General features: G+C 32.5%; 2 protein-coding genes and 1 long non-coding RNA gene across 5 annotated transcripts; 1 reads left to right on the forward strand and 2 right to left on the reverse strand.

Moving 5' to 3' along the window:
* The first annotated feature begins 1,062 nt into the window (after positions 1–1,062).
* LOC146932332 (uncharacterized) lies at positions 1,063–6,105 on the forward strand. Its single transcript, XR_015007069.1, has 3 exons — positions 1,063–1,250; positions 3,527–3,592; positions 5,468–6,105. It is a non-coding gene; the product is annotated as an uncharacterized LOC146932332 (long non-coding RNA).
* LOC146932333 (uncharacterized) lies at positions 2,831–5,451 on the reverse strand. 2 transcript variants are annotated; one of them, XM_085703968.1, is made up of 4 exons: positions 4,389–5,451; positions 3,375–4,302; positions 3,172–3,276; positions 2,831–3,093 (listed from the first exon to the last, which is right to left on the reverse strand). In XM_085703968.1, the coding sequence occupies exons 2-4, from the start codon at positions 3,975–3,977 to the stop codon at positions 2,929–2,931; spliced, it is 873 nt and encodes a 290-aa protein (XP_085560094.1). In that variant the 5' UTR covers positions 3,978–4,302; positions 4,389–5,451; the 3' UTR covers positions 2,831–2,928. The 2 variants fall into 2 exon arrangements, with proteins under 2 accessions (XP_085560094.1, XP_085560095.1); XM_085703969.1 differs by having other exon boundaries at positions 3,375–5,451.
* Positions 6,106–7,572: 1,467 nt separating the features above from the next.
* Positions 7,573–12,299, reverse strand: LOC146932334 (squamosa promoter-binding-like protein 3). 2 transcript variants are annotated; one of them, XM_085703971.1, is made up of 2 exons: positions 11,762–12,299; positions 7,573–7,984 (listed from the first exon to the last, which is right to left on the reverse strand). In XM_085703971.1, the coding sequence occupies exons 1-2, from the start codon at positions 12,082–12,084 to the stop codon at positions 7,888–7,890; spliced, it is 420 nt and encodes a 139-aa protein (XP_085560097.1). In that variant the 5' UTR covers positions 12,085–12,299; the 3' UTR covers positions 7,573–7,887. The 2 variants fall into 2 exon arrangements, with proteins under 2 accessions (XP_085560097.1, XP_085560098.1); XM_085703972.1 differs by lacking the exon at positions 7,573–7,984 and adding an exon at positions 8,183–9,439 and having other exon boundaries at positions 11,762–12,279.
* Between the last annotated feature and the right edge of the window lie 2,146 nt (positions 12,300–14,445).

The raw sequence follows: 14,445 nt of genomic DNA on the forward strand, positions 1-14,445 counted from the left end.
CAAAAAAATAAGGAGAATGTTAAACAGTGCCCCGGCTCCGGGGCATTGGCTAAACAGCTAAAAGAGGTAAGATTTTATTAAAAAGTGGTGTAATAATTAGTTAGTCAAAAGTAACAGTTTATATTTCCAAGACAATTTTTCTACTTTTGGATTCCTTAACCAGTGCCCCGGGGGCACTGGTTAACAAGACCCAAAAAATAATAATCTAAAAGCATTACTAAAAAAAATGGAGAATGAAAAAAGTACAGTGGATATAGAAGAATAAAAAAAAATCACTTGTTTTATTCATTTAAATTAAGTGAAATGAGTATATATTAATGGACAATGAAAACAACACCATTTTGAAGATTAATATGCAACTTTATCATGAATGAATAAAGCCACAATTTAATGGAAAATAAAAGCTATCATTTGTATCTAGTTTAATGAATAAAGAATAATGAAGAAGAAGACAAGATGCAAATATAGGGATGAAAGAGGGAGTCAATGCAATGAGAGAGAAAGAATTGATGAGTTTTATTTTGTGTGAATGGACCATAATAAGATATGATAGGAGTTACAATCTAATGGTAAAAAAATATTGGTCCAAGTTGAACCTAAACATGCATTTGTCCAAACTAAAGGGACCCATGATGGGATCTTAAGCTCTACAGAGAAAATTTGAAGATTCTTACTTTTAAGGGGTTAAATTCTAACACTCTCCTCTAACACACTCTCATCTATTGGTGCCACATCACTCCTTATTTTAAAATTTTTACTTGGTAACCGGTACTTCAAGTGGAAAGAGAAAACATTTTTTTTTTGTAATTTAATTGTATGAGTAAATTACATCCCCCTCCCCTGAGAGATGCTACTTTTACACTCCCCTCCCCTCCTAATTTGAAACACACATTATCCTCCCTTAAAAGATGCTTTTTGATACATTTTGATCCATTTTTTTATTCTTCCGTTAACTAGATGTTAACCACCGTTAAATAAATTTAATATTACTAAAATAGCCTTTATTAACAACTTTCTGTCATTGCTTTTTCTCTTTCCTTCATTATTACAAGACTAGTTTATGTCACTGATGTTCTTCATTTCCCCTTCTATATTCCTCCTTCTCCTTTCCCAAACACCCTTCGGTGCCCAACCACCACTTCCCATTCTTCTTCGCTTTCTTCGTCGGCCTGTAAGCCCTCTCTCTCTCGATGTCACCTCCATTCGCCGTCCACCATCACTCCATCTGCTTTCTAGCCGTTCTCTGTCCAGTAAGTCTCCTTCACTTGGTTTCTTAGAAAATATTTATTGCATGAGTTGATCTTTGTTTGATCTATAATATTTTTTATGCTTTGGTTGTGAATATGTGTGATTTAATGTCTTGCTACTCGGTGAAAGAGTGACCCTCTTCAAAAACTCTTGTTTTTATGGACAATTAGAGAGCACTTGATCTGTATTTAGCATTATTGACAAACTCTACCGCACAAAACTCCACTTCGTTTTTTTTTTCTTTTTCTTTAAGTGAATTTTTCTTTCTATTAGGACTGTATTCAGTTCTATTTTTATTACTCACTAACTTTTGTACAATAGTAACATGCATCTAGTGGAACTTGGTTCTTTTAATTTTATTTTTTTACACTAATTATATTAGTTGGTACTTAGTAAGTATGCTTTGATATTAGTTGGTCCGAAAATGGGTGTCTCAACAAATCTTAGATAGACTCTAATAAGAGCCTGTTTGTATTGGCTCATTTTTTAGCATATGAAAAATTGGTTTATGCAAATAAATAAACTACCTTCTTTCTATTCCTAGATCTATAATCGGTGCCGCGCATATGAAATATAAAATTTGATCTCTTCTTCATGGTGCCAAATTGTGAACTATTTTATTCAACGAAAATTATACAAAAATGTACTGGTGCCAAATTTTGATATTCCTCTTATTTTATTATCAGTGCTTTTAATTACCCGTAAATGGATTGATTCCATGTTTACTTTTCATGAATTGATTTTGTACCAAGGTATCCAACTGTTTATTGCAATAGAAATAAACTCAAGACTGGTCCCTAGCTTGAAAACATTAGATGACAAACAAATGGGACAATAGTGAATTACTTGACCTATCTCTTCTTCTAACATCTTTACCTTCCTTATTCTCCAAATAGCTGTATCCCTTCTTTCCTTGTATGTTATCTCATATTTGAACTAGAAATATTTCTCTTTCTCTTGTGGGAGCTCTGGGAGAATGGCAATGCCTTCATTTGAGCCTGAATTAGTTTTGGGTATCTTCAATGGAAATCATGAAGTTTCTATGCAGCAATGCATACATGCATAAACTCAAGCAATTCATAGTTACATACTTTTACCTTTTGGTAGCAGTTAAAGCATCTAATTCTGCACCTTCAATGCACCTTATATTCTGTCTGAGAAGACTCGAGCATATAATTCCAGGAAAGATCAACATAACCAAGTTTGTTTTGGTTAGATCATGATGAAGATACGTTTTATCTAGCTAGTCCTTAATATTCATTATTTTCATATTTATTACTATGTATTTTCAAGATTAATCTATAATTTATGGTAACTTTGGTTTTCTAACTTGGTAGATTTAAACAGATTCTATGTTTATGCTTAACATGGTTGTAACTATCAAAGTGATGTCTAACATTTCAGATAGATAGTGGAGTATTAAGTAAATTGTAGTACTCTCATAATGTCGTGGTTTTGTTGTATAGTTTTTAGTTTGTTTTGAACTTCTACTATGCCCATTACAAGTTGTGTCTAATTTACCAACTCCTCATAAATTCGGGTCACTTACAAGTTATTCAGGTAGTGTTTGCTAAAATATAATCAAATTTTGAACTTCTTATTTCAACGAAAATTATACAAAAATGTGCCATAAAATTGATTATGTTTAAAATTTTAAAAAAAAAACTCATAAACAAATGTTTAAGTAAGGCTTCTCTTGTCCGTTGAAGAAGTTCCAACAGTATCGACAACCTCGAGCATGCTGACATTTGATTGACCATCTGAATACGAATCCATATTAGAAAATATAATCCCTTGAGTTTCTGGATTTGAATGATTGATAGGAATTCTTCCTTCCCTAATATTCTTTAAAATGAAACAAAAAGTATATTTTAGCAAATTATTCTAGTAAATTCAAAAGGGAATATCATATGATTAACTTACCCTTTTCAGTTGTTTAGCTTGCAACCATGACTTTATCCTTTCTTGTGTTGAACCATGTGAAGTTTCTTTTCTCGTTGAAGTTTGTGATGCATTTACCGAACCTCCCTGTAGTTTGAATCAAATATATATCATTGTCAATACAAATATACATGTGCATGTGTGTGCTGATTTGTTTTAAAGAAGTATAAGGATTGAGATAATACTTGTTTTGTTTTTTGTTTTTTTGTTGGAGCCCTTTGGCAACTTCTTTTGTTATGTCCTAAATTTCCACAATTAGAACATTTGATTGTTGAAAGCAGTCTTCTTGCATTTGATGGTGCATCTTCATCTTTTTCCCTTCTTCGATTCTTTTTAGGCCTTCCGGGAAGCCTGCGTAATGGAGGCGGTAGCACATTTTCTTCCTCCAATGTATTTGGATCAGGTAAGGGGCTAACCAAACTAGAATAAGTTGTGATGTGTTTTTCTTTGTTGTAGTATGGATCACAATAGTCCTCCACCTTAGCTCTTATGTACATAATGGCTGCTGCACTGTGTTTACAAGGTAGCCCACTTATTTGCCATGCTTTGCAGTCACATGTGTGTGAATTCAAGTTGATAGGAAATCTTGTGAAACCATCATAGACTTCAAATAATTCACTAGCAGATTGGTTGACTTTACAATATCTTGCATCCTCTAAAGTCTTATTTAAGACTGCCACAATCCTTGGCCCAACACTTTGTTGCCATGTTGAACAAATATGAAGCTTCTTAGAAAATCTCATCATGATTTTTGCCCTCAATCCATCTACTAAGTTCAAAACAGTCATACTTCTAAAATCATCTATCCATTAATTAAATGATTCACACACATTATTTGTAATGTGTGGACTTTTATAACTTTCATGAAATGCATGTCTTGACCAAGTGTGCAAAGGGATGTCCATCAAAAATTGGTATGCTTGCAAATCATATGTTTTCATTTTTGTCCATTGCCTTTTTGAAAATAAATTCATTTGGGGCCTTAACAGCCGTCCAAAAAAGATCTCGCAAGATTAGCAATGGAAACTTGGCTTTGAAATTATTTAATAAATGCTTACTACAGTGTCTGTGCCATAATTTTGGAAAGTAGTCAGAAACTGCTTGTATCAATCCCTACATTTCATAGTAACAAATCAAAGTAAGTGATTGGTTGTAACAAATCAAAGCAATGCAAATGAAAAAAAAATACAAAATACTACCTTTTGTCTGTCACTCATAATCATGTAACACTTATCATCTATTGCATCACGTAGGCACTCTAGGAAAAAGCTCCAAGAGTCTTTAGACTCTACCTCAACCACTGCAAATGCTATTGGGAATCACCCATTATTTGCATCAAGTGAAACAGCGAACAATAAGACACCTCTATAAGGTCCCTTCAAGTGACAACCATCCAGCCCAAAAAATGGTCTGCAACCTTTAACAAATCCATCTTTGCAAGCAGCCAAACACACAAAGATTCTTTTGAAAACACGATGTTCTAAGGATGTTCCATCATGAAAGTTCAATTTAACTATTCAGTGATCCTTTGAGTTTTTTTGCTATCCATGTTGAGGTTGCATTAGTCTTCTCAGACCTCCTTATGCAAGTGTGCTTTGGTTCATAACTCTTGATCATAAATGCTACACCATCTGGGGCAGGAGAAGCATGGATTCTCCAAGGACATCCTTCAGAAGCACAAATAGCCGTGACTCTTGATTTCTCATTTTTTACCCTGAGTATGTCAAAACTCTCTTGGATTATATAATCCCTCAATACATCTCGAAACTCGTTTACGTCAAAAAATAACTAGGACCTTTGTAAATGTATTTTCCCGTTATCATCATACTCAAACTTTTTTGCTTTCACATTCTTTACAATGTTGGATATTTGTGGCTTCTCTACATCACTACCACTTGCAGAATTATCACCCTCATCCATGTCAATTTCTGCATCACTTCCTTCATCTAAAGAGTAATCATGCTCATCCATTTCCTCACTTTCTTCAATTTCTTCACTGCTGTGAACAATGTATTCTTCATCTGTGTTGGTATGTAACTGTTCTATGTTTGGTTCACTTGTATCATTGTCATGACCAAGGTTTGCTTCATCAAAACTAGCAGGCATTGGGTTTGGACCCTCCAACACATTGTTAATCATGTTTTCATGTATTTACTGCAGCTATAAATCATATTATGTATCATATATAAGAAACACTACAAATAAATCATTTATGTAATTTCAATGTATGTAAACAAAATTAAATCTGATTACATTTTTTTCTCTTGCATTTGTGCAGGAAATAAAAGTGGAGGAGGATGTCTCGTAAGGAAGAAACTTATCATTGTTTCTATTTTCTTCATCACTATTGTGTTGTTGACTATAACAATATATTTAGAACTTTATTCATTTTACTAATAATCTGATTATTTAAATATTAATCAATTTTTTGGCATATGTATGTGAGTAAATACAAGGACATATAATATCATGAATGAAATGTCTGATGCATCAATTTTTTTTTGAGGGATGATGCATCAATCTTTATCATGCTCCCAAAAACAAGATTTATAGATTCATAAAATTCGATCCTAAGAATTAATATATTAGAATAACCATTAACTCCTATATGTGTATAGGGTTTTTCAGTCGATGAATAAAAAGAGAAAGGACAAAAAAGAAGAGACAAAGTCAAAGAAGGAAGAAAATAGGCATAAAAAAATAACACCTGTGTGCAGAAGTTTCAATCTTTATGTGACAGCCGCCAGTTAGCAGATTAAGAAACCTTAGAGAATAAGGGTTAGGGCTTTTGATAGGTAGAAGAAGAAGAAGGTAATGAAATGAAGCGTAGAATATTAAACAAATAGAAAGGATATTATTGTCAATTTAAACATAAAATTAAATCTTCTTTAACGGTGTCAAATTTTTCAAGTTAAATGGACTCAGTTGTATATTTAATCTTAAGAGGGGAGGGGAGTGTAATATCATAATCTCTCAGGGGAGGGGGGTGTAATTTACTCTAATTGTTTCTACCCTTTCCCTATCTTCTTCCTTTTCACCGTCAATCCATTGAAGAGTGTTTTCTGAGTTTTCTAGTGAAAGATTTTGGGGATTGTTCTTTTACTTCGACACCCACCACCGATTTCATATTATTAAATTCATATTGTTTAACTTAATTCGTTCATTGCCACTGCTTGTTTCTCTTCCACGGACCTTTTCCCTAATTCAAATGTTTATTGGGCAGAAATCACATTGCGTCAACATCCGCAGGACCATCGCAATGCTTTGTTTTAATTAAACAGTCGGATTTCCCTTGTCCGTACCAGTTCTGAGTTGACTGTTCGATGCCCGGTATGAGTTTCATTTTTTTTTTTCAATTTAAATTCCATTTTTGTTGCATGTTTTTCCAAATCAATCTCTGAATCGTTTTTAAGTTGGGTTCTAAGCAGTAGAGCATCAACTATTTTCTGTTGTTTAGTCCCTTTTTCAATAACAATCCAAAGACCTTCCAACATCTTAATGCCCCTACTTAAGTCACAAGCTCAAATCTTAATAAAAATAAATAAAATAATAAAATAAATGGGTTACACACAATAGATGAAACCGGTTGCCAGTAAAAAGAATCTAAAAGCTAGATGACGTGGCTAATTTCTATTGGTGTGTGTTAGAGGAGAGTGTTAGATGAGTGACTCTAGCATTTCTCAAACATAAATAATTCTTTAATTTTCATGGGTTATAATTAAGCAAGCTTATAAGAATCTAATATGTAATTAGTGATTATTATGACCCAATAGGTTAAAAGGAGAATATTAATGAATCAACACAAAGAAGTATGTTCCAAAAATAGTATGGGACTAAATTTTGATGATTTTTGTTTCAAAGGTCTAAATTCAAAACACGGTCAAATATGAGCGACTAAAAACATAAATCACTCTTTTATTTATATGGGTTATAATCAAGCAAAGCTCGATAAGAATATGATACGTGCTTATTGAGTATATTGACCCTCCTCTCAAAAAATAGTATATTGACCCGATAGGTAATAATGAGAATCCTAACGTTAGAACACAAAAAGAATGAGTATGGTTCCAAAAATAGTATATGATCCTCTATAAATCGTTCAAATTGCACTATTACTATTTGTAGTAAACTTTTTTTTTATCAAGTAGTGTCAAGTGGGTAGAACACACACAATAAAAAGTGGAAAATTCGGAATTCAAACCCTACGTGCATAATATATAATGATAACTATCAATTGAACTACACCTATGAGATTTTCAATGAACTTTAGTAAAATATTATGTCTCCTTTCCATTTTTTATTATAAATTACTATATTAAGGGAACTTTGAATACTTTTTAGGAGTTCCATGCAAATATTAGAGAAACTCATAATCGATAAGTATTTGAACATTTTAGCAATGTAGCATTGGAAAAAATGTCCCTTGGATTTCGGAGAAAGTTATGCTAACAAGTTGAACAAAGCAAAAGAAACAAATGCATGATTTTAATGATGAGTAGTCTAAGTGAAAATTAAATATTACATGACATAGATGCAACTAGCAGCAAACAGAAATCGATCATTGCATACATAGATAAAAGATTGACAGAAGATAGAGAGCATTGGTCTATCCTTAGAGACCAGCAACATACGAAGGGCTTGAACCTGAGATTTTGTTTCAATCATGTTCCTTATTAATTAATGTCTGAAATCATTCTCCTAGTCAATTGCACTTTTGCGACGCCTCTCATTATGCCCAGCCAAACGCCTTCTGCAACTTCTTTTTGAGTCATCAAATTCAGATAGTCCATGGAATCTGAAACAAAATATTCAACAGATACAAGTTTCATCAAGTATTACTAAAAAAACATTTGTTATTAAAAAAAAGTCGGGAGATCAATTCGATCTCTCACAATTTTTTCATGACCTAATTTGGTTTCCAACTGAAAGAAAAAAAAAACTCAAATTATTCCATGATATTTTTATTTTTACAAAGAAAAATCAATCATAGATTCGTTATACCAGAAAGATTACTTAATTCTTAATTCCTAATATGAAAATGTTAGAGAATAGTATATGTATTATTTTTTGTCGGGATTAAATTGGATCAACGGGGACTCCAGATATGTACATGATCAAGAAGTAATCGGAATAAATCAATCCCCTTGTTTTTTTTTGTTACTATCCCCTCGTATATGTCTTAGTGATTTATATTTTTCAACTGACAAATGTTTTTTTTTTTTTTGAGATTAAACTGACAAATGTTATTTGATTTTTTTTTTACAAAAACAAATGTTATTTGATATATTTTGTTAGTGGGGAATCAAACTGATGGTTTTCTTTTCACATCAGCTAGCTACCGTGTTTCCCCAAACAACAAATTCAACTCAATGTTGTGAAGCTTATAGGATTTAAACTAGTATCTCAATTAGTAAATTATCTTAAGGGTGTCCTTGTGAGCATACCTAACTTGATGGGGAAATTGCAATATATAAAGGTTGGGGTTCGCACTCTAAATTCCCCGCTTAATCAGATGAGGGAATTTCTAACTACTATATTACTTGACAAAAAAAAAATTACCTTATGAGTTTTTCTCGGTGGTTCTAAATTGCTGATTTTTGGGAGTTAAACTCAAAAATAAAGCATGTCGTGTTGTATAGTAAGTGTGAGGGAGAAGTTTTATGTTTGATGAAAAAGTGAGTGTTGATCAATATACAAGTGAAAGGACTCCTAAACTCAATGTCTTAAAATTTTAGATAAAAATGCGGTGTCTAATTCGCTTGAACGGTTGCTTTTAACCCAATGTACATGTCTGAACTTCCCACATGATCCAACAAAAATGAGGTTGAATTTGTTATTTTGTACTTAATTTAAAAATAGTTTTCACTTGAATAGTAAAACCACAAAAATAGTGTTTATAATTCTTTTTTTAAAAACCTAAATTAACACATCGCCGCTGGTGGATCCTAATCACAACTACGACTACCACCGAGCACAACTCTACTCACTGTCGACCACCACTTTATCACCTCTGATCGTTGTGGCTACATGTTCGTCAATCACCACTTCAACCAGCATCAAACCTCACACCAACCACTTTGATCACCACTCTAAGGTTGCGACTACATGTCCACCAAACACTACTATGACCACCGTTGACCACTACTAAAACCACCACTCCAACCACCTTTAACCGTTGTAGAAACTTTTTCATTGATCACTCCCAACCGTTGTGGCCACCTTTCCACTAATCATCGCTCCAACAGCCACCCTTCCACCTCAAATAACAATCACTCTCAACCACTATTATTAAAACTATAATTAATTAAATAAATTATAAATTTTTTGCATTAGGTGAATTCAGACTGAAACGAAATAAAGAGAGTAAATCAACTACCAAAAATAATAACAGAAATTCAACTCATAAATGAGATACATAACTAAAACTTATAACTGATCAAAACTATATTTTATTTTAAAATTTCGAAAGAGAAAATAAAAAATCAGCAAAAATGGGACCTTAGTCAAGAATGTTATAGTATGGTTTATGATATAAAAAAATTAAATAATGATTTATGATAATGCATTATGCTAAATTTACACTAAAAATATAATGGGTTTTGCTAACAAGTATCATAAGGATGTTATTTAAGGAACCTACAAAAAGGAACCTACAAAAAAGAAATTTTGTCTTAAAATACAAGTCAAACACGTGTTAAAGTCATAAATACAAAACTTCCAATATAAAAGTTACTATTTTTGAATACTTAAACAAAGCTCTGAGAGAACTTGTTAGCATTTTCCAAATATAATTAGTGACTAAAATTAGAAATGGAAAAAATGAGTTCTTCACTAACTTTAGGGATGAAATCAGTGACATACTGGCTTCTTATTTATTCATTCTAATTTTTTCCCTTTTTTTTTTCTAATACTCATTAGTTTTGAGAATTTACCAGGGTAGTGTTGAGAAATCTTTTATACCCAAGATTTTCAATTTGGGAGTTGCTAAATCTTTCTTCCTTTTTTTAATATTAAAAAAATTGTGTATAAGGGTGCAGTATAATGTTGGAGGAATATTTTATTATGATATCATTATGTGGGTAAATATCGTAATAATAATTACTATATTAGTTATTTATCAATTGTGAGCCTTAATTGATTAATGATCAAATTAAATAAAAATGTTATTAGTTTTCTAATTAGATAATTAATTAAATATTTAATTAGTTGATATGGACTCAATACGAGTGAATGTATGGATGACCCATTAATGGAATAATGAGAAATCCTAATGATCATCCAATATAAAAGAAGCTATAGTCCCCAATACACCGTACACAGCAATAAATCATGTTCTCCCCATCTGAAGAGAACTTCAGACATAAAGGTATCGGTTGAGTAAGAACAAAATCAGTCATCGTTAACTCTATGTTGTGTGTTTCATATCATCACCTCTCTCTGTTTCATTGTTGTTGAAAGAGGGCTGTCATCAAAGCTTGATAAATGAAACATGTTATAGATCCGATCATAATCATGTTCAATGTTTTGTTGATCGATCTAATCATAATCATGTTCAATGTTTTGTTAGTTTCTGCTATTGATTCATAATGATTGAATATATTTTATGAAATTTGTTTTATTTAGACCTAAACATGTAACATATAAACCGTTACATATCAAAATTTTCATTTTAGACCCCAACAACAAACTACTCCATAATAAAGATTTGATGTGTCGCGTGAGCATAACTCAGTTGATAGGACAACGCATTGTTATATGCAGGGGTCGGGGTTCGAACCCCAAACACCCCACTTATTCACATTATAAAGTGAATTCTAGCCACTAAGCTACCTGGCCAAAAAAAAAATATTTGATGTAGATCAAAAGCACGTAGTTATGGTCAAACATTTATATATCCCCTAAAATATAATCCATCTGTGCACCGTGATCAGGACCAAACTACCTGAAACCCAAATTAAGTAGGTACGTTGCTCTTTCTAAAAACGAAATCATTTTAATCAAGTCCTCTTTCTAAAAACGAAATCATTTTAATTAAGTCACAGATAGAACAGTTTATTACTGTTCAAAGTGTTTGGTAGAAGTAAAAATCCAAAAGAAAAATTATGGAAATACTATAACAAAATATATATGTACTTGGAACTAAAATAAGCAGAGGAAAAGTCTTGGCTCTAAACAAATTAAAATACAAGCAAAGATTCCAAGAAGCATGTCTCCACCTCCAATCATAAAAAAACTAGTACTTGACATTAGTTTTTGAGTTCCGTTGTTTAAACACAAAAACGGATACTGTATTCAAATATCAATACAGCAAGCATAAATGTTGATGTTGGCATAATAAAAGGAAAAAAAAAAATTAAAGATGAAAATTGTATCACTATTTGGTGTATGTGTCTATTTTTGTGTTTGATAAACATTTCCCTGATTTTTTTAGACAAAAGTGTAAACAGTAATCAAATCCCTCAACAAGAATATTTCACATCTAGCAAAGATTAACCTTAATTAAACAAAAATATATATTAAAATAACAAAATTCTAAATTTACTTAAAAGAGATTAGGGTTTATATTATCAACCTGCTACATTGCTGACAAAACCTTTGCTGCAATCCTGTAATGTGTACGGCAGGTGCTTTGGCATGATACTCACAGACCTTATGCCTCCGGTGATATTGCTTAGCTTCACTAAGATCAGCATCACAATTCTCCACTTGACAACAAGGTGGAATATTTGAGCTTCCAGCTTTTTTGGAACTTCTCTTGCTATAGAGATCTGTCACTACCCTCTTCCTTCTACCATCCTCTTCCTCTTCAAAATCCGTATCCTCTTCCTCTTCTTCCTCCTCATGATCCTCTTTGTACTTCAAACTTATTTTTCCCTCTGACCTTCTTGGCTCCATAGTTTCAAGGGAAAAGGTCAGAGAGATCTAGAAACAAGGTTCTCTCAAAAAAAATGTGGAGAAAACTCAAACTATTCATATGAGGAGGAGAACAAGACCATAAAACTATTCTTATATATAAATATAAATAGCGAAACATCACAAAAGAGTGAATAGTGTGAGAGAATGTATTAGGACCACAAGTGGTATGGTCTTACCATTTCTTTGTCGTGAACTAGCTAGAGGGCAACAGAAAAAGTTGGTGGAATTAAAAGCTTTTGATAGGTATCAATAGTACAAGAAGACCTAGTGAAGACTATAAGCAAACCCTTGTCCTCACTCTCCTTAATTACTATTGTGGACTTTTCTTTAGACAAAGAATTTTGCGAAAATAATGATAGATGAGTAAGTGGGTCGAATCTGATTCCTATTGATAGGAAAAATGTTGCCTTATTTTAGTGCCTCTCAATCATGTGTCCAAGTATTTCCTTATATTTTACCATGGCGGCTACCTCCCATGTAGGGAGGGCAAACATACTTGTAACCGCGGATAAAATTCATCATGGTCATGAATAACATAGTTCAACGGAAATTCAAGGATAAAATAAATGAATATCTTAACTATTTATTACTTGTTCGATACATATGTCAATTTAATTGTACTTGTGGGTTGTATATGCGGGTATATGTACTCGTCAGTAAATTAGAAATATTACTTAAATATTTTTAGTTAAATATAAAAGCTAGCCTTGTAAAAAAAACCTAGAATTTTGTTTATACTTTTGTTGAACATGGGGTTGTTGAAACAAGGAATTTTGCTATTATAGGAGCTAGCTAGAAGGAATTCTTTATGATTTTGTTGAATGCGATGAACTTTATTTCAGTTAAAAATGAAATGTATGACATTATTATGTTTTGGTAAAAAGATGGAAATGAATGTGATAGGTTGTTGTTAAATCGAATGATGTATCAATAGTAATATATTATTATGTGTTAATTTGTTGTATCTTAAAAAAAAATATGAAGAAACTATAGGTAATTACATATATTCATGGGTATTATGATCACTTTATAATTTTATCATATTATTTGTAGTCATTTTACTGTTGGATGTTGTGATTTTGTCACAGACTCGTCCCTTTACAGTAATATTGAATGATAAAATCTATCAATTTGGATTAATGAATATCGTTTTATTTTTGTCAAAAAAATATATATTATACATTGATATCTTAAAATACTCTCGAATGCGACAAAATTTGTAGATTACTCACTTAGCGAATACCCACGCGGATATGGGGCAAATACAAGTATCATATTTAACCAACAACTCAGACACAAGTATCATAATTCATCCATTTACATTCTTACTATCATTCTATGAAAACATTTATTTAGACTATAGGTGGCCTTAAGGGGTGTGCGAGATTGGCAAAAAAAAATGTCTATCAAGCTTGAAATCTGACCTTCATATGCATATCCAAAACGAATTGAAAGACTAATTATTAGGTCATTCTCTGGTGAGAACTTGAAATTATGTTCCATAACTCTTGAAACTTATTCGAAACAAGGGTCAATCTATTATGGAAATTTAAAATATGGTTTAAAGGTCGACTCTAATTAGCATTTTTTGTAAAAAAAAAAATATAATGATAAAAAATGAGAATAACGAATAATATATTCACAAGAAAAAACATTTTAGAAAAATATTAATTAGAAAAAAAAATTAGAATAATATTAAGTTCTCTTAAGACCAGGAAAAACTTTTGATGATATTATGTTCTCTCAAGACATTTCATGGTTATCCTAATGCATGAATTGTTGAAGTTGGTTTTGAAGTTGTTTGTAGTTTGTTGTTAGTCCTACATCGCTCAGGTTCCCGGGATGTCGAGTGTATAAATATGCTTGAGTACCCTCCTCCTTTGAGCTAGCTTTTGGGATGAGATCCAAGCATATTTAACATGGTATTAGAGCCGGGTTAAGGATTGCGATGTGGGAATTGGACCCAGGCCCACGCTAGGCGTGAGGGTGGGTGTTGAAGTTGGCGATGTGGGAATTGGACCCAGGCCCATGCTAGGCGTGAGGGTGGGTGTTGAAGTTGGTTTTGAAGTTGTTTGTAGTTTGTTGTTAGTCCCACATTCCCGGACTATTTGTTGTTAGTCCCACATCCCCGGGCTATCGAGTGTATAAATGGGCTATTTGTTGTTAGTCCCACATTCCCGGGCTATCGAGTGTATAAATATGCTTGAGTACCCTCCTCCTTTGAGCTAACTTTTGGGATGAGATCCAAGCATATTTAACATGGTATCAGAGCCGCGTTAAGGATTGCAATGTGGGAATTTGACCCAGGCCCACGCTAGGCGTGAGGGTGGGTGTTGAAAT

Source organism: Medicago sativa, chromosome 4, assembly GCF_051527215.1.
Source record: "Medicago sativa cultivar Bolivia chromosome 4, Bolivia_mono, whole genome shotgun sequence".
Lineage (NCBI taxonomy): Eukaryota > Viridiplantae > Streptophyta > Magnoliopsida > Fabales > Fabaceae > Medicago > Medicago sativa.